Here is a 19,882-nt window from a genome sequence, read left to right as displayed (position 1 = left end):
GATTGTTCCTTCTAGCGTCGCACGTGTTAAATATTTTTAGACATTTTTTTTTCTCTTTATACAATTCTTATTTTTCTATATTTTCCCATAATTTTAATCTATTAGTATAAATATTACAACAATAAAATGTGATTGTTGCAAAGCAGAAGAAACTTCAATTGACTATTGTAACATGGAACAAACACAATTACATAAATACCCTCAACCCCCAATCTTCTCCCCATCTCCACCCCTAACACAATTACATATATACCCTCAAACTCCCACCCCCAACACAATTACATATATACCCTCAACACCCACCCCCCGACCTTCTCCCAACACAATTACATAAATACCCTCAACCCTCTTCTCCACCCACCCCAACAACTTCACACAATACAACCAAGTTCATCCCAAATCAAAGGGCAATTGTGAAAAAACACGCACAATATAATTCTAAAATTCATCATTTTACATTTTTTTTTCATCTTATTGGGGCAATGGTTCATGGGTCTGATTAATGAAAAAGAACTCATAGATAAGCCCAGCAAGGCCACCACCAATAAGAGGCCCAACCCAATAAACCCAATGATTGCTCCAGGCCCAACTCACAAGTGCTGGCCCAAATGAAACAGCTGGGTTCATTGAGGCCCCATCAAAAGCCCCACCAACTAAAATATTGGCTCCAACAATGAAACCAATTGCAATTGGTGCAATTGTTCCCAAACTACCCTTCTTTGGATCCACTGCGGTAGCGTACACCGTGTACACTAACCCAAATGTCATTACAATTTCTAGTACCAATGCATTGCCTACACCAACTCCATTAGACAAAGAAAATGCACCTATCTCCTGCAATATCATTCAAAGTCAAATAGTGTTATTTATATACTAACATATATATATATAGGATAACGCTAAATGATCAGAAAATTTTATAAGTGTATAATATGTATTTTTTTAAAAATAAATTGATTTTTTTTCATCTTTAATTAAAAGATACTAAAGTTAAAAGGGTAAAAATATAAAAAGAAAAGAAAAAAAGAGAGGTAAAATACCATTCTGGCCAATTTTTCTGGCCAAAAAGACTTTCCATATATAAAATACTTCATCTGTCTCGATTTATGTGACTTACTTTCATTTTTAGCTAGTCCAAAAAAAGAATGACACATTTTTATATTAAGTAAAAATTTAATTATAAAATATTTATTTTACCCTTAATGAAATGATTTATGGTCACACAAATTTCCATCATTCATTTTAGACGACAAATTTTAAAAGTCCTCCGTTCTTTTTCAAACTCCGTATCGAATCAAACTACCTCACATAAAATGAAACAGAGAAAGTACACGTTTTTTGTTTATTTTTACTTGACTCGTGTTGATTTGACATTACTTTTGAGAAAGCTTTTATTAGGGAGTGTATTAAAACTACTTTTGTATTGTGTTTACTTCGTGTACGTCAAATTAAACTAATTCATATAAAATGGTACCGAGGGTGTAACACTCAACAAACTCACCATGCCACCCGTGGTGAACTTGAGAAGCAAGCAAGCAACAACAGAGCCAAGCAATTGAGCAATCCAGTACAAAATTCCACGTAAAAGTGTTATATTACCACCAACAAAAGCACCAAATGTAACAGCAGGGTTAACATGTCCTCCTGAAATGTTAGCCCCAACCGAAACCGCTACGAATAGCCCAAAAGCATGGGCTATCGCAGCAGCAATGAGCCCGGTGGGGGTGTTTGCACCCCCACCGGTCAATTTACTAAATGCAACACCTGAACCTGACCCTGCAAATACAAAAATTAAGGTTGAGATAAACTCAGCCAACGCCGCCTTTAAGGCGTCGGGGTGAGTGGCTTCCTCCCTCCTTCCGATTGCTATCCGGCTGATCGGCATATCGTCGGAAAATCAAGAATATTTAGTTTAATTTTTTATTTTGTGTTATATGATGTTATAATGGTCTAAAACAACTACTTATATAGTACTTGTTATAAGGGGAGGGGGGAAATAATAACATTGGTTGGTTCCACCAAAATTTAATTAATTAATACATATTATAATATTTGTTACATGAATAAATTCTTATGTACTCTCTTCGTTATATGATATAATTTAACTCGACACAATTTTTAAAAAAAATATATTTTTGAATATTCTTTAATATTTGTGTGATTGTAAATTACTTTAGTAAAATTAAGTTGTTTCTAACGATAGTAAGATGACATTCTTTTCTTTTAACGAATTTGCAAAGAATGTCACGAAGTGAGATAAAATATGTAGTGCCATTTAACCTATGATTAAATTATACATGTATTACCTCATTTTAGTATTTAATTATTGACACGTGGCTTACTTGATAAGATGATATTAATTAAAAAAATTTTTGTCCCATTTGTCTTTCTAGCACCTTGTCCTCTTGAATGATCTGAAATATGAGAGTTCTTTAGATTAATTTTACAAATCTTGTTTTTCTATTAAAAAAAAAAATATTTATCCCAAAAGATCACTAAAAAATGAGGCAAAAAGCTAAATACCAGTGAGAAAAGTTCTATTTCTAATAGACTAGTTTACATATTCTCATGTTTTTAGCATAATTGTTTGGTTTTAGACTTAAGCTAAGAAACTTAGTGAATATTAATCATGTTGTTTATAATTAATATGTATATATATATATATATTATATAACATAAGTAATTGATCTTATTGCATAAGAGTTTGGAGAATATCATTAAATTCTTAATTGTAATTAGAGTAGGTTCATGATCATTTGTTGCATAAACACTGACCCAAATTTTTTTGGTAAGGAAAAAATAATGGATAAGATGAACAGATATGATACACATCATTTGATAAGAACAATGACACTTGAATTATTCTGATATTCCTAAAAGAATACATTATATATATTTCACTAAGCTAATCTTTATATATATATATATATATATATATATATATATATATATCCATTAAGTGGAGTTGTATTTTTTGTTACAAAAAATCATGCCTTAGTTTTAGTTGCAAAATGATAGTATTTCTTAAGAAAAAGATCAAAAATATTCGTTCTAAATGACTTTATTGATTTCTTTCTAACAATCGAAAAGATGGGCAATTATCTAGATAAATTCATTTCCTTCGTTCAGAATAATTACAATAACATATCTAGTATATATTATAAGTGGAGTTGTGGAGGGAGATGTCTACGCAAATTTATTTCTATCTTGTGAAGATAGAAACATCGTTTTAGATAAATCCACAATTTACGTAAAATATATTTAAATTAGTAAGAAAAGCAACATAACAGTGAAGAAACCATATAGAAAATAATAGGAGCAACCAACATAAATAGTACGATAAATAAAATAGAGAAATAATACACACGTAAAATTAGAATCAAAGATTAAAGATAACAAGAAAGTTCTAATAATAATAATAACCTCAAGTAAAATTTCTAGAATCCAAAATTTAGTCACATGAACTATTAAATGAGTAATTTTAAATATCGAGATTAAAATAAGTTATAATTATTTCTTTCATAAACAAATTTGAATACAATAGAATTTATGATTTTTGATCCTAAATAGAAAGGGATTATTGAAGCGTAATAATTATTATATATTAACTCACTATATTATTTTATTATTGTACGTCCAAACTCCAAAGTAAACGATATTAAAGATGGTTATCTTTTAATTTAAAACATTAATTATCATTATCTCTAAATGTTGATGGTATCACATACAAAAAAGAGCCACACAATGGTCGACTACTAAAGCCAAAATGATTGGTAATGAGGATAATCTTTATCTTAAAAAATATTGAGAAATGTAATTAATTAATAAAGGATTATTAATATATAATATGAAGTCTATGGGAGATTCCCTAGTGATGGTGACCTTTAATTTACCTAAAAAATTATTATTATGATATATGGAAAAAATGTGGTGGAGGCCAATTATAAGAGGAATAAAATTTGATTATTCTCAGCATATCCTAAATCCTCTACCCAAACCACTATAATATTGTGTTTTTTTTTTAATTAATGAACTTGCTTATGAAATTAATTATGTTAAGACTTTGGAAATGTTAACATTTCCACTATATATACAAAATTATATCCTCAAATTTGAGCTGATTGTTATTTGTTCACTTTAAACTTTACACGTTAAAATAATGCCTAATATAAACATATTTTAGTATAATATTCATATTAATTAATGCATAATTTTAAGTTTCGAAAGGAAATAAGTAATTCATGTTGGGGGTAAAATAAGGAAAATAATTCTCTCTTTTTTTTATATGTTAAAATTATAGGTAAAATGAAAATCCATTTTTAAAATAGTGAACAAGTAAAAAAGTAAACAAAAGTGGATTCATTTTGTTTTATCCATCAATCAAGATTAATTAAATTAAAAACCTAGTTTTTTCAAATTTCTTGAATCAAGTAATTATTGATCACAAATTAGTAATTAATCTTTAATTTCTCATATAAATAAAATAAAATAAATTATGTAGTTACAATCAAATCCTCATGTTGATATGTTTTAATTTGACTATTTTAATTAGGATAACCACAATCTCACATGAAAAAAGATAAACATGTTTATAAAGTTCGAAGACGTAACTTTTTTTGAAAAATTACATATAGTATTGTTTTTTGAAATTAGCTTATTGAGTAGCAGTAATAAACTTATGAGTCGTTTGATACGAAAAATGAGATAGACAAAGTTATTTCATGAAATGAATTATCTTATTATATATGTGAGATAAATAATTTAGAGACATACTAATATAGTAATATCTCTAAACATTAATATAAAATAAAATAAATTCAACATATTATTCTGAAATTATTATCTTTTATCTCTCGTATCAAATTAATGCTAAGATTTTTAAAGGGAAGGATCAAGAAAGTCAACACAACTCAAGGATGGAGATTGAAATGTCACCATTTGCTTTCATTATAATATATATTGGGCTTGAAAATCAAAAGTTCGAGCTTAAAGAAGCAATATTTTTGAATTTGATGAAATGTGAATATCTTCCTTACATTTTTTTTTATTAAAATAAACATCATATATATCTTTTAATCAAGACGTGCTCACATGAGTTGTAAATTTATTTTTTATTTTTTTTAAAATAAAATAAAATTTGAATGTTCTTAGTAACAAATTAATGATGACAAAAAAATTAACACCAATAATATACGTTGATTAAACTTAACTAGATGTATGAAGCAAAAGATAAGATAATGATAATAAAAATGATTGATATGTCACGATTCAATAATCGTCCAAAACTTAATAGCTTAAAAGAATTGTGTTTGATTTTACCACTCCTAATTTCCACGAATAGCAAAAGTGGAGCTCAACGATAATCTTCTTAAAGTGAGGGAGGCACTCACCTATGATACAATTACTTGCAACATATATAACTTATATTGACAATAGCCAATATAGATTACTACAAGGAAAATATGACTATAACTTCTCGATTATTCTCTGTATCTCAATTTATGTGACGTATTTAAAATTTTAAGATTTAAATTTTTTTAACTTTGATCATAAATCATACATGTTGGAGAATTATAAAAAAAAATATACTTTAAATCACGATAACTAACATTTTATAATATTCAAAAGATGGAATAGATCGATACAAAAAATTAAAGCAAACAAAAACTTAAATGACTTTCAGAATTTCAATTATGTTACATAAATTGGGACGAGGAAAGTAATTTTCTTTGTCGGAGCATAAAGAAGAAGGAAAAAGCGGTAACCAACAAGTACTCCCTGTCTACGGAGTTGTTAAGTGGTGGAATGATAAATACTCATGCATCTTTAATATGTCTACAGAACTGCCTTTGTTAGGGAGCGGTTTTTTGGCGTGAATTCACATTTAGCTCGGCTCCAATGCGGATACGAAGAAAAAAGGGATTAGTGATGTTCCTTATATGGCTATAATTGTAATATTCTTTTTAATTATTTGTGGCTAAAAAAATAAAATATTGGCCACAAAAAGTGGCTAAAATGTAAATGCTTTTCATCGAGTGGGGTTTAAGCCCTCTCTCCGATTCCAGATTAGGGTTTATCAGTTTGTTGAGCAAAAGAAGAGAGATGGCTATACCAAGGGGTAGGAATGGAGAAGAGGAAGCAGAAGATGCTTTTTTCGAGCAGGAATTTGAGTTCGAGGACACCAATTCCGTCCCCCCTCACCTCCTCAACCTCTTTGACGCCGCCGAGAATGGAAACCTTGTCGCCCTCCGTCATGCCCTAGGTAATTGTCTTTGCCTTTATCGATTTGTATTTGATGTTTATTATTGTGGGAAATGTAAATTGGTGCTAGTAGTTCTTGAAAGGGATTGTTTTTTGTGATTGTGATTGTGATTTAGTGCTTGGTCTTGAGAGGGGGTGGGGGGTGTTAGAGTTATGTTGCTCGGATTCTTCAAAATTCTCCATGGGTGTGTGGGAGGGTTCTAATTGTAGTGTAATTTAGGAGGTTCCGACACGGGTGTGACAGCATTTTCGGAGAATTTGAGCTACATGCGGAGAGGGGAAGTGGAGGTAAGGGTTTTTTTTGGGGTGGGCGGGGGTGATAAAGATAATTTCCTTTTTAATTTTGGGATAAATGTGGGTTTTTGAGTGTGATGTAGTGTGTGGTGGAAGATAAATAGATGATGATGCAAGAGGTATTTGGATGAGTTCTATAATGGGGGTTAATTGTTTGAAAGATGAAAACTTTATGTTGTGAGTAAATTGGTGGTTCTTAGTCTTGATTTAATTATAATTTTTGAAAGAAGGAATGTACTAAAAGGTAATTCATCACCTTGTTGCCAAAGATTCATAACAATAAGGTTGGTTTGTGGAGCTCTATTTTGTTTCAATCTCGAGGATAATCAAAGGAGTAGGAATGAAATTGAGCTGGACTCTTCAAAGGCCGATGCCCATGAAATTTTGTGTGTGTGAGAGAGTGAGTGAGCGAGAGATGCGAGATATGATCTTTCATAACTCTCTCTTTTGCCTTCGAAGTTCACCATTCTGCCCAGCTATGTAGAATCATCCCGAACTATTATAAGTTCTATTTACAGTGAAAGTAGGTTGCACAATTTGGTTCAGCAGAGTCCTGAGGGGCTTGCCTTGAATTCCGACTTCATACACTCTTTGGCTGTTGTTCTGTAGGTTCCGAAACTTGCAACTATGTTGATATCTGAAATAATATTCTGACTTGTTCTCGTCCTCATTCTATATAACGTTAGTCTAAGTCTAGAACAGGGTGACTTTGGCAGGCCTGCAATGAGCATTATGTTGCCTCTCTCTAGAGAACTAACTCGGCATTCGGATTGTATTTGAGTTGAAGTTGCTAATTTTTTTTTTTGGTGAAAGTTGAATAACTTGTTCAATATAACCTTGTTTTCCATTTTTGCATCATATTCATGGGTGTTCTTACCTGATGGACTGGTGCAGATAATTTGACTGGCAGCATTGATCAACCTCTTGAAGATGGGGACACTGCTCTTCATCTAACTTGTTTATATGGCCATCTGTCTTGCGTGCAGGTTGGTCACTTTTAGCTAGTTTATTTTCATAAATTCGCCATTTTTATTGATCATTTGGTCTCTTAATGATCTTATAACCAAAAGGATAACAAACATCTTTGATTTTAATTTCCATCCAGCTATTGTTAGAGAGGGGAGCTTCTTTGGAGGCTAAGGATGAAGATGGAGCACTCCCGTTGCATGATGCTTGTGCTGGAGGTAGTCATATGCTTCCAAGTTCATAGTGATAACTCACGGTCACAGTTGCTATCCTCTATTTTCATATTTTTGAAGTGTATCAATTCATTTCCATAAAAAAGATTCGATCCTTAACAGGATATACGGAGATTGCCCAACTGCTGATCAACAGTGCCCCTGATCCTGATTGTGTGAAGAGGATGTTGGAGTCTGTTGATGTAGAAGGTGATACGGTGAGGTTTCATGTTTCAACTAAAATTTTATTTTTCGATTTTAGTTCTGTGGATCTAAACAGTAAAAAACACAATCATCACATGTATTTGGTACGAAAATAGCTCGTCAGACTTCTATGGTAGCTGAGTGTAGGTACTCGTTGCAGCATCTTGTCACTAATCGTGTTTGATTGATTTTGAATAGCCTCTTCATCATGCTGCTAGAGGTGAACATGCAAATGTTATTAGATTATTGCTAGCTTCAGGCGCTTATCCTTCTAGGACCAATGTATATGGAAAGGTTAGCAGCTGATGCAACATTTCTTCATCGATTTAACATTTGTAGTTCGGAGGTTTTTGATGTCTGATCGATTCAATGTGACGTGTGATTCTTGCAGACCCCTAGTGAGCTTGCTGCACCTGACACCGAACCCCAAAGAATCTTAGAAGAAGCTGCAAGTGCTGTTCCTAGCCAGTAAGGCCTTCATGCTGAGAGCTTAGAAGCTTGGTTATCACTTATCAGTACTATAGTCTTGCCTCATTTTATAGTTAAAAGTGTTGATCAAAATATCACCTTTGAAGCTCGAAAATCATGTACAAGTAAGGGGACAACTATGCCAGTGAATTGTGTTTTTTGCCAAAAGCTTCTTCTGTCAATTATTTGTCCAGTAAAAAAAAAGAATGTATTAATGTTATTGTCAAAAGAAGGTGACGACAACCCCAACGCACCTGATGTAATTTCATAAGTGGAGTTTGGGGTGTGGACCTTACCTCTATCGAGTCTGTTTCGATTAACATCAAAAGAAGGTAGGAAAGATAATTATCTAACAAGCAAACTTATGGTCACTACTTAATAAGTAACGAGGTTTCAAAATGCAAATACATTTCTTGTTGAATGATTTAGTTGATTCAGATTGGCATTTTCTATGATCTGTCATTAAACATTGAGATGTTAGCCCAAAAAAAAAAGTTACTTAACAATTTAAAATTCAAATAAACTATTTTCGTCTCAAAATTAGGTCGTTTTTTCTTAAACGCCATAAGAAAACATTAATTTGGAGGGGTTTGATTATTTTATCCTCACGATATGAATATTATATGTGTTCGAGAAGAAAAAAAAAATCATGTTTCAATTTCGCTATATTCTGGTCAAGTATTTTTAAAAAACTTGTTATATTGATTTTTAAAATTGATAAATAATTTGATATAACATTATTAGAAATCATGATAAAAGTATAATTGGAATTTTTTTGTCGTATTTTCAAGGATAAATATTAGGAATCACATAGTTTTAATATGAAATTATAATCTATCCCTCTTTAGTTTGAAATTACATTAATCCCTTAAAAAGTAACACAAACTGGATGCATAATATGTAGCTCGGATGCATTAAAGAACATCTCAGATATATTACAACATAAACCGGATACATAACATGTAGCTCGGATACATTAAAAACTAGCTCGGGTACATTATAAAATAAACCGGATACATAATATGTAGCTCGGATACATTAAATACTAGCTCGGATTCATTATAAAATAAACCGAATACATAATATGTAGTTCGAATACTGGCTCAAATACTTTACAGAAATAACAGATTTTAGAGATTTTTACAAATAGAAGAGGATATTAAAAATAAGAAAAATATAAGACGTGAATATTAAAAATAAGAAAAATATAAGATGTGTATTTTAGTAATTTTTTCATAATTAAACTGGCCGGCCCATTTAGTTATCAACCAAGTGGGCCGTAAACGAGAGGCCCAATTTGTTCAGACTTCTCAGTTCTCCCGCATCGCTTGGGGAACGAAGCAGTATTTCTTTATATTGGGAAACTGTTACATGCATGTTCGTCCCTTCGGGGACATCCGATAAAATTGGAACGATACAGAGAAGATTAGCATGGCCCCTGCGCAAGGATGACACGCACAAATCGAGAAATGGTCCAAATTTTTTTTTTGGCCAAATCCTAATATTACTATTATGTTTTTCGATTACGTTGAAAGCTAGTTGCTTTTGAAATTAATGATTATATTGTGTAGTTCATAATGAGTGGTGAAAAAAGGTGTACATAATTTTGAAGATTTGTGTTATTTGGTGTTGGAGATTAAACTAATTAATGATGGCTTCCATTTATAATTGTTGATTTTAGGCAAATTACTTAAAAATGAACTTTGAGGAAGAGAATGCCTAGGCTTAGACTTGTTTGGACTCTTAAAAAATGTTGTTGAGGTGCGTGTAAGATGCTTCGGAAGTAGTGCATTATTGGAGGACACGACACGGGTATGACAATATTTTTGGTGAGTCCAAACAGTGACAACATTCTCATAAGCCCTGCTTGAGTGATAATACAACTAATCATTATATGATATTCTTTCATAATACTTGTTCTTGATCACACTACCAGTCTTGCTTATTTTACTACAAGTTTTTTACTATAAGAATCATCACTTGGATTGGTTATATGATTAAGTACATGAACTAAATGTTTTTGAGATCCTTCACTTTTTAAGTTTTTGGTTTCGTTGTGGTTAAAGCTAGCCATTCAGTACATGCAATTTCTAGAGCAATTGTTCTTCTGCTAGTCTCGACGAAATCAATTCAAGCTTGTGTACAGGAGCCAGAACCTGCTAGCAAAATTATGATTTTGATGTGAACTATAACTTGCATTGAAGTCACTTTGCCCACCAAGAATTAGGCAGACGACAACAACAATAACATATCCAGTGAAATCCCACAAGTGGGATCAGGGGCTGCGAGAATAAGGCAGACAATAGAAAAGGTTACCTAGTATTTTTATGTTACTGTTGGGATTTGAACCATGGTTTTCAAGATTTGCACTCACATTACTGATTTTTTTTTGAGTCGACCTCTCTATCCCGTAAAAGGTAGATGACTAGAGATAAAATCTGCGGTACATCCTACGCACTTGTAGGATCATACTAAGTATATATTATTGTTGCAGTCCACTAAGCTACACCTGATCTGATTCATTTATTAGGACAGTGGAAATGCCCTTTTATAAAGGGAAAATTAAGGTTGGTAGCTATTGCAACTTGCAGTCCTTATTGTGATTAAGCTGAGTTTGGTTGCCCTTTAAGAGTAATGTTAGCCCTATTACCAACATGGAACATGGGACTATTTAATGCCTTTGTTCCTTTGGGAACCAGCTTCATTCAATGAACTTGACAAATCACCAGTAGGAAAAAATATTGAAAATTTTTACTAAAATAATATTCTGAGATGATAATTACTTAACTTCTAGCCCTGCAAAGACTATTGAATATGTATAATGTCTCGAAAATGTCATTTTATCTTGTAGTCGTAAACATGTCATACAGGATGTTGACATTCTTTTATCAAAAGGAAGATAAAACAACTAAACTGAAAAAAAGGGACTACAAAATATGCTTTCAAGTCTCTTTTGTTTAGTTATAAGTACATTGTATTTCTTCTCCTCCATATCCAATCAGATGATTGTGTAAATAATTTATCCCTTCACTTTCAATTAGAAAAACATAGGACAAAGAGGGAGAAAATGTATTAAACAAGAACCACACAGGCATGCAGTTTATAATTTAAAAAATCAGTTTTCAACATGACATGACCTGTGTATGTTGACTTCCATTGTTAAGCTTTCACATCATCCACCAAGATTGTTGAATGCCTTGAATCGGACCCGTTACAAACAGAAAGGACGGGGGTATACAATGTTGTTGTATTGGGCCCTTAATTATCTGTCAATTCTGTATGTTGGGCCCAAGCCTGTTAGGGCATAGCTTAGCACTATATATAGACGCTATGGCAAACCCTATTCTGTAATTCTGTTCTTGCCTCTCCTTAATAAAACTGCTCTCCCTCTTCCCGTGGACGTAGCCAATTTATTGGTGAACCACGTAAATCTGTTGTCTTGTTTTTAGCGTTTATATTTTCTCGTATTATCTCGAATTCCGCATAACAAATTGGTATCAGAGCCTCTCGGTTAATCGGTGTTTTTGGATAATTCGAGATGTCTGCTTTGAACGTGAAAATCGACAAATTCACAGGGAGAAACAGTTTCAGTTTATGGCAGATCAAGATGCGGGCTTTGTTGAAACAGCAAGGTTTCTGGGCGCCGTTGTTGAAAGACAAGAACGCCGTCGTTACTCCTGAGATGGCGATTCTGGAGGAAAAGGCGCATTCGACGATCATGCTGTGTCTCGCGGATGACGTCATCACGGAAGTCTCGGATGAAGAGACTGCTGCTGGTCTGTGGTTGAAGCTGGAGAGTTTGTACATGACAAAATCTCTAACCAACAAGCTGCTTCTGAAACAACGTCTATTCGGTTTACGAATGGCTGAAGGTACACAACTCAGGGAACATTTAGAGCAATTGAATACTTTGTTATTAGAATTGCGTAATATCGATGTGAAGATCGAGGATGAAGATGCTGCCCTAATTCTGTTAGTATCTCTCCCAATGTCGTTTGAGAATTTTGTTCAATCGTTCATTGTTGGGAAAGATACTGTGTCGCTGGAAGAAGTCAGATCGGCCCTTCATAGCAGGGAATTACGGCATAAGGCTAACGGCACAAGTACGGACATACAGCCTTCCGGTCTGTTCACCAGTAGCGGAAAGGGAAGGAAAAACGGCGGAAAGAAAAATAAGCCGATGTCGAAGGGTGCAAAGCCAGATGATGTTTGTAATTACTGCAAGGAGAAGGGACATTGGAAATTTGATTGTCCGAAGAAGAAGAAGCAATCGGAAAAACAATCAGTTTCTGCTGCTGTTGCTGAAGAAGACACCAATTCTGAAGAAGACATTGCCCTAGTTGCGGATGAGCACACTCATCATTCAGATGTGTGGGTTCTCGATTCTGGGGCATCCTATCACATCTGTCCTAGGAGAGAGTGGTTCACGACTTATGAGCAGATAGACGGAGGCAGCATCTCGATGGCCAACAGTTCTGTCTGCAAGGTGGTTGGGACAGGCTCGATCAAGATAAGGACACATGACGGTAGCTTCTGCACATTGAACGAGGTCAGGCACGTTCCATTGATGACGAAAAATCTGATATCTCTCAGTTCTTTGGACAGCAAGGGATTCAGCTGGTCGGGAAAAGATGGAGTCTTGCGGGTCTGGAAGGGTTCAAATCTGATTCTGAAAGGTGTCATGCGTGGTACTTTGTATTTTCTACAAGGTTCCACGGTTACAGGTTCAGCCCATGTTGCATCGTCAGAAGTTCACCAGGAGGATATGACTAAGTTATGGCACATGAGACTTGGTCATATGGGTGAAAGAGGGATGCAAATTCTGTCAAAGGAGGATCTTCTTGCTGGTCATAAGGTTAAAAGCCTAGAGTTTTGTGAACATTGTGTCTTTGGAAAACTACATCGCAACAAGTTTCCAAAGGCCATTCACAGAACAAAAGGCACACTTGATTATATCCATTCTGATTGCTGGGGTCCATGCCGTGTTGAGTCTTTGGGAGGCTGCAGATTTTTTGTGTCCATGATTGATGACTACTCAAGGATGACTTGGGTGTACATGATGAAGCATAAAAGTGAAGCTTTCCAGAAGTTCAAGGAGTGGAAAATTTTGATGGAAAATCAAACAGGGAAGAAGATCAAGAGGTTGCGAACTGATAATGGGCTGGAATTCTGCTGGTCTGAATTTGATCAATTCTGTAAGGATGAAGGGATTGCTCGACATCGTACAGTCAGAAATACACCACAGCAGAACGGTGTAGCTGAGCGGATGAATCAAACACTTCTGGAGAGAGCAAGGTGCATGCTCTCTAATGCTGGGCTAGATAGAAGATTCTGGGCAGAAGCGGTTAGTACAGCTTGCTACTTGATTAACCGCGGACCACATACAGGCATACAGTGCAAAACACCTATGGAGATGTGGTCAGGAAAAGTTGCTGATTATTCAAATCTGAAAGCTTTTGGTTGTACGGCTTACTATCACGTCAGTGAAGGTAAGTTAGAACCAAGAGCTAAAAAGGGAGTATTTGTGGGCTACGGAGATGGAGTGAAAGGTTTCAGAATCTGGTCTCCAGCAGAAAAGAGGGTTATTATGAGCAGGAACGTTGTCTTTGATGAAAGTTCTCTGCTTAGAACCATTGTGAAGCCTACAACTACGTCAGAAACTGGGAGTCTTGATAAACAGGTGGAGTTTCAAGTCATTCAGAACGAGAGCGATTTGAAAGAACCTGAAGAGGAGGATCAAGAGCCACAGACAGAAACTGATATTCCAGAATCTATGCCATCAGATATCCATCGGAGTATAGCTCAAGATCGGCCAAGGAGGGTTGGAGTTCGGCCACCTACGAGGTATGGTTTTGAGGACATGGTGGGTTATGCACTGCAGGTTGCTGAAGAGGTAGATACATCTGAGCCGTCTACTTACAAAGAAGCCATTTTAAGTTCTGATTCTGAAAAATGGTTTGCCGCTATGGGAGATGAGATGGAGTCCCTACACAAGAATCAGACATGGGATCTGGTCATACAGCCTTCGGGGAGAAAGATTATTACTTGCAAATGGGTTTTCAAGAAGAAGGAAGGGATATCACCAGCAGAAGGAGTCAAGTATAAAGCCAGGGTTGTTGCCAGAGGTTTCAACCAAAGAGAGGGAGTGGACTACAATGAGATCTTCTCACCAGTGGTCAGACATACTTCCATCCGAGTGTTACTAGCGATAGTTACACATCAGAATCTGGAGCTTGAACAACTTGATGTGAAGACAGCGTTTCTACATGGAGAGTTGGAGGAAGAGATATACATGACTCAGCCGGATGGTTTCCAAGTTCCAGGGAAGGAAAATCACGTCTGCAAGTTGAAGAAGTCCTTATATGGACTTAAGCAGTCTCCAAGGCAGTGGTACAAAAGGTTTGACAGCTATATGGGGAAGTTGGGATATACTCGGAGCTCATATGATTGTTGTGTCTACTACAATAGGCTCAAGGATGATTCATTCATCTATCTGGTGCTTTATGTAGATGATATGCTGATAGCTGCAAAGAAGAAGTATGACATTCAGAAGCTGAAGGGTTTACTTAGTGCTGAGTTTGAGATGAAGGATTTGGGAGCCGCTCGGAAGATTCTAGGGATGGAGATCATTAGAGACAGAGAGAGAAGGAAACTTTTCTTGTCACAGAGAAGCTACATTCAGAAGGTCTTGGCGAGGTTTGGCATGTCTTCATCTAAGCCTATTGATACCCCCAGTGCTGCCAATATCCATCTCACTGCCATGTTCGCTCCACAGTCAGAAGAAGAGAAGGAGTATATGTCACGAGTCCCTTATGCCAGTGCCGTAGGAAGTTTGATGTATGCTATGGTCTGTACAAGGCCAGATTTAGCACATGCAGTCAGTGTAGTGAGCAGATTCATGGGACAACCAGGGAGAGAACATTGGCAGGCTGTGAAGAGAATTTTCCGGTACCTTAGAGGTACATCTGACGTTGGTCTCATTTATGGAGGTGATACTCAGTGCTTGGTTACTGGCTATTCTGATTCTGACTATGCTGGAGATGTTGACACAAGAAGATCGATGACTGGCTATGTGTTTACCCTTGGAGGATCTGTCGTCAGTTGGAAGGCAACTTTGCAACCTACAGTGACTTTGTCTACTACGGAAGCGGAGTACATGGCCTTGACAGAGGCTGCAAAAGAAGGGATTTGGCTGAAAGGGCTGGTTAGTGATCTTGGTCTGCATCATGATCAGGCTACGGTGTATTGTGACAGTTTGAGCGCAATTTGTCTAGCCAAGGATCAAGTCCATCATGAGAGAACCAAGCATATTGACGTAAGGTATCATTTTCTGAGAAGTGAGAAGAGAATCAAGGTGAAGAAAGTAGGAACTGCTGATAATCCTGCTGATATGTTCACAAAGCCGGTTCCACAGAGCAAGTTTCAACACTGTTTGGACTTGCTCAACATCAGAAGCTGTTAATTGCCCTGCGGGGCAACTCTGAGGAAGAGGGGGAGGCCTGGCACTATCATAGTGCGTCTGAAGAATCTGTTCGGAGAATTCAAGTCAAGGTGGAGATTTGTTGAATGCCTTGAATCGGACCCGTTACAAACAGAAAGGACGGTATACAATGTTGTTGTATTGGGCCCTTAATTATCTGTCAATTCTGTATGTTGGGCCCAAGCCTGTTAGGGCATAGCTTAGCACTATATATAGACGCTATGGCAAACCCTATTCTGTAATTCTGTTTTTGCCTCTCCTTAATAAAACTGCTCTCCCTCTTCCCGTGGACGTAGCCAATTTATTGGTGAACCACGTAAATCTGTTGTCTTGTTTTTAGCGTTTATATTTTCTCGTATTATCTCGAATTCCGCATAACAAAGATAAGCATATATTGAGAGTTAGGCTTGTGTATCCTCATGTCACTTTCTACCTATCCTACCTCTAGTTTTTGCCTTTTTATCTAAAAAGAATTACTCCTTTGTTTCGATTTGTTTGTCTGATTTTAACTTGTAACGGAGCTTCAGAAAGTAAAGAAGACTTTTTGAATCTTAGAAATTAGAATGTACCAAAATACCCTGTAATTGTGTAGTCTTAAACATGTCATATGGAAAGTTCAAATTAAAAAGTTACTAAAAAGTGATAAAAAAAACATCCTCTTTTGAACGGATTAAAAAGAAAAGTAAAACTATGAAATCGAAACGGACGGAGCATTTCATTTTATTATATAGAAGGGGATAGTGACAATTGTATCTATACAATTCAGAACCCATAAACTTCAAATCTGACCCCGCTTCTGAGTCTCGCCATAGGATTATAAGCCTGGTGGTAGTTTTGGCCTGCTAACCTGAGTTCAGAACATTACTAAAGGAAGTTTGAGTTGCATCTCACTTCCAGAGAGTGATTTTCAACTTTCAAGAGACACTCAAGAAAGCTACTATAAATTCTCACACTCTCCTGATTCATCAGGCTAAGTGAAGAGCAAAATTTGTATCACTCAATGGCTACTCAAAAATCTCAACTTCACTTTGTTCTTGTACCCTTAATGTCCCCTGGCCATCTCATCCCTATGGTGGACTTAGCTAAATTGTTAGCACAGCATGGTGTAATTGTTTCGATAATCTCTACACCCCTTAACACTATCAGATTCAAATCAGGTATTGATTCCTCTATCAAATCAGGCCTTCAGATTAGAGTACATGAACTCAAATTTCCAGCACTACAAGTTGGCTTGCCTGAGGGATGTGAGAACATGGATTCCTTACCTTCACGCGATTCGATCAGGGATTTCTTTCTTGCTGCTAGCATGTTGCAAAAGCCATTTGAAGAATTGTTCAGTGATCTTAAGCCTAGTCCTTGTTGCATAATATCAGGGAAAAACATGGCGTGGACTGTTGATAGTGCGCGTAAGTTTAGAGTTCCTAGGATTTTCTTTGATGGTATGGGCTGTTTTTCTGCTACATGCACACAGAAGTTACAGAGTTCCAAAGTTCATGAGAATGTGTCAAAGTTTGAGTCTTTTGTTGTACCAGGTTTGCCTCATAGAATTGAGCTGACTAAAGCACAGTTGCCTGAAAATCTGAATCCAGGTTCACCTGATTTAGTCGATGTTCGCAACAAGATGGTTGCTGCTGAATCCATCTCAGATGGGATTATTGTCAATACATTTGAGGAACTGGAACTTGAATATGTTAAAGAATTCAAGAAGATAAAAAGTGGGAAAGTCTGGTGCATTGGCCCTGTCTCAACTTGCAACAAATCGGAATCCGAAAAGGCTGCAAGAGGCAAAAATGTGTCTTTAGAACAGAACCAATGCATAAAGTGGCTTGACTTGCAAGAACCAAACTCTGTGGTTTATGCAAGTCTTGGTAGCATATGTGGCCTAACATGTTCACAGCTTGTGGAACTTGGGTTAGGCTTAGAAGCATCAAACAGGCCATTCTTATGGGTACTAAGAGGAGGAGAGAAATCAAAAGAGTTAGAGAAATGGATTGAAGAAGAAAAATTTGAAGAGAGGATTAAAGGAAGAGGCTTTTTAATAAAAGGCTGGTCACCTCAAATTCTTGTCTTGTCTCATCCATCTGTAGGCGCTTTTTTAACGCACTGTGGATGGAATTCGACTCTAGAAGGGTGCTGTTCTGGTTTACCTATAATTACTTGTCCATTGTTTGCTGAACAGTTTATTAATGAGAAATTGATCACACAAGTGTTAGGCACTGGTGTCAGTGTGGGAGTCAAGGCTGCTGTTACATGGGGAATGGAAGAAAAATCAGGACTAGTTATGAAGCGCGAAGACGTAAAGAAAGCCATTGAGACAATCTTCATCGAGGGTGTAGAAGGAGAAGATCGACGTAGAAAAGCAAAAGTGATCGCTAAAATGGCGAAGAGTGCATTAGAGGAAGGTGGCTCATCTTACATAAACATAGAGACTTTGATTCATGATATTATGCAACAGAGTTTGAGCAGTGTTGAAGCAGGTTCTTGATAATAAAAGTAAACATTTTTTTTCAGAATTATATAGTCATGTATAAATAAATTGTGATTTGTGTCATTTAGGAATATAATTTTCTGTGTGTGTGTGTGTGTTTTTTTGTCTCAATTTGTCTGTTCAAGTGTAAAAATTTGAGTTGCTTTAACAGTAAAAGTCTATTATTATAGTTAGCTATACTCTTTCTCTAGCCAAATGTATGATTCCCCCTATTTTTGCCTTCTTATGAATGTGTTGCACCCCACATTTATGATTGAGGGACTATATGGACATTTTACGAATTCGATCTTCTTTCGTAATCTAGAAAGTGCAGCAGTATTGTGAAAGTTTAGATAGTCAACCATCTGAGTTATTAAAATTCTCGTATCTTTTGTCCTTGTAATTCGTGGACATGTAGTTATAAGTGGTAACTGTCTTAGAAAACAGAAATTAGAATCAAATCTCGAAAACTATGATGTCATAAACGAAACCCAACACCAAAAGAAAAGTAGTAAAAGTTACACCTCAAAAAATTACGACAGACTTTAGAAATCGATCATCAAACAAAAATAATAAATATCAACTATTTATTTTAAATCTACCCTCAAACACTAAGGACCCTTTTCGTTATTTTATCAAGATTCTACTATACTAGATCTTTCTCCACTTGCTGTTCTCAGAGTCAAATCAAATTAAATATTTTTGAAATGGAGGGATTATAATACATTATAATAATACGACAAGTTGCTATCTTATTATTTTAAAAAAATACAAAACAGTGGTTTAAAAATTTATTGCAAAAGATGCAGATCCACAAATATTTAATTTAATAAGTTTTTATCAATAAATGACCGACAAATAAATTATTAATTTAAAATGATAAGATTTTTCGTCCCTTTATTATCGGTAAGTTTTGATTTTAATATTTATGATATATAATTCAATATATGTATATTTATATATATTCTTTACTTTGATTTCTAGAAGACTCTTTTGGAATTTTCAATTTGAAGAGACATTAGGCCTCATATCAAATAAAAATAAATGGTAGGTGATTTTGTTTTTCCACATTCGCTTAAGTACTTTATGATAAAATTAGTTAATATGCGTGTTGATAGAAGGTACTAAGTATTTAATAAAATAGTTAATGAGTGTAAATGGAGCGGAGCTAGAGAAAGTTAGAAAATCGATCAGTTGAATATCTTTCGTTTTTCATTATATGTATGTTGTCTCTCACATTAATAGTGAATGAGGCGAATTTATCTTGTTATATGATTTTGTATAATTTTCATTTAACTTCTATTTATAAGTTATTTTTTAAGGTAGAGTTGACTAATTCAAAGTCCAATTTCTTATGATGATACTGAAGTTGGGCTCGTCACTAAGTTTTAGTTTACTCGATAATTTCGAATAATCATCATTTCATAAACTAGTTTTTGAGCTAATTAGCTAGACTCATTTTTTTATTTTCTTGTCAATATATAAAGTCTAAGTTATTTTTCATGTATAATAAATTAATAATAGATGTCG

The 19,882-nt window shown here is 35.1% G+C and overlaps 3 protein-coding genes and 1 non-coding gene across 4 annotated transcripts; 3 read left to right on the top strand and 1 right to left on the bottom strand.

Moving 5' to 3' along the window:
* Window positions 1-129: 129 nt before the first annotated feature.
* Window positions 130-1,938, bottom strand: LOC107031963 (aquaporin TIP1-1). Its single transcript, XM_015233487.1, has 2 exons — window positions 1,502-1,938; window positions 130-834 (listed from the first exon to the last, which is right to left on the bottom strand). The coding sequence occupies exons 1-2, from the start codon at window positions 1,883-1,885 to the stop codon at window positions 472-474; spliced, it is 747 nt and encodes a 248-aa protein (XP_015088973.1). The 5' UTR covers window positions 1,886-1,938; the 3' UTR covers window positions 130-471.
* Window positions 1,939-5,986: 4,048 nt separating this feature from the next.
* LOC107031964 (tankyrase-like) lies at window positions 5,987-8,700 on the top strand. Its single transcript, XM_015233488.2, has 6 exons — window positions 5,987-6,262; window positions 7,450-7,541; window positions 7,661-7,739; window positions 7,857-7,951; window positions 8,136-8,231; window positions 8,329-8,700. The coding sequence occupies exons 1-6, from the start codon at window positions 6,022-6,024 to the stop codon at window positions 8,407-8,409; spliced, it is 684 nt and encodes a 227-aa protein (XP_015088974.2). The 5' UTR covers window positions 5,987-6,021; the 3' UTR covers window positions 8,410-8,700.
* Window positions 8,701-9,786: 1,086 nt separating this feature from the next.
* LOC114074546 lies at window positions 9,787-9,889 on the top strand. The gene has a single exon (XR_003574969.1). It is a non-coding gene; the product is annotated as a U6 spliceosomal RNA (small nuclear RNA).
* Window positions 9,890-16,620: 6,731 nt separating this feature from the next.
* LOC107032135 (UDP-glycosyltransferase 73C3-like) lies at window positions 16,621-18,550 on the top strand. The gene has a single exon (XM_015233713.2). The coding sequence runs from the start codon at window positions 16,886-16,888 to the stop codon at window positions 18,368-18,370; it is 1,485 nt and encodes a 494-aa protein (XP_015089199.1). The 5' UTR covers window positions 16,621-16,885; the 3' UTR covers window positions 18,371-18,550.
* Window positions 18,551-19,882: the final 1,332 nt, after the last annotated feature.

The sequence above is a fragment of the Solanum pennellii genome, chromosome 10 (assembly GCF_001406875.1).
Source record: "Solanum pennellii chromosome 10, SPENNV200".
Classification (NCBI taxonomy): Eukaryota; Viridiplantae; Streptophyta; class Magnoliopsida; order Solanales; family Solanaceae; genus Solanum; species Solanum pennellii.
Note: the sequence above shows the minus strand (reverse complement) of the source record. Positions and strands in the feature narration are given on the sequence as shown.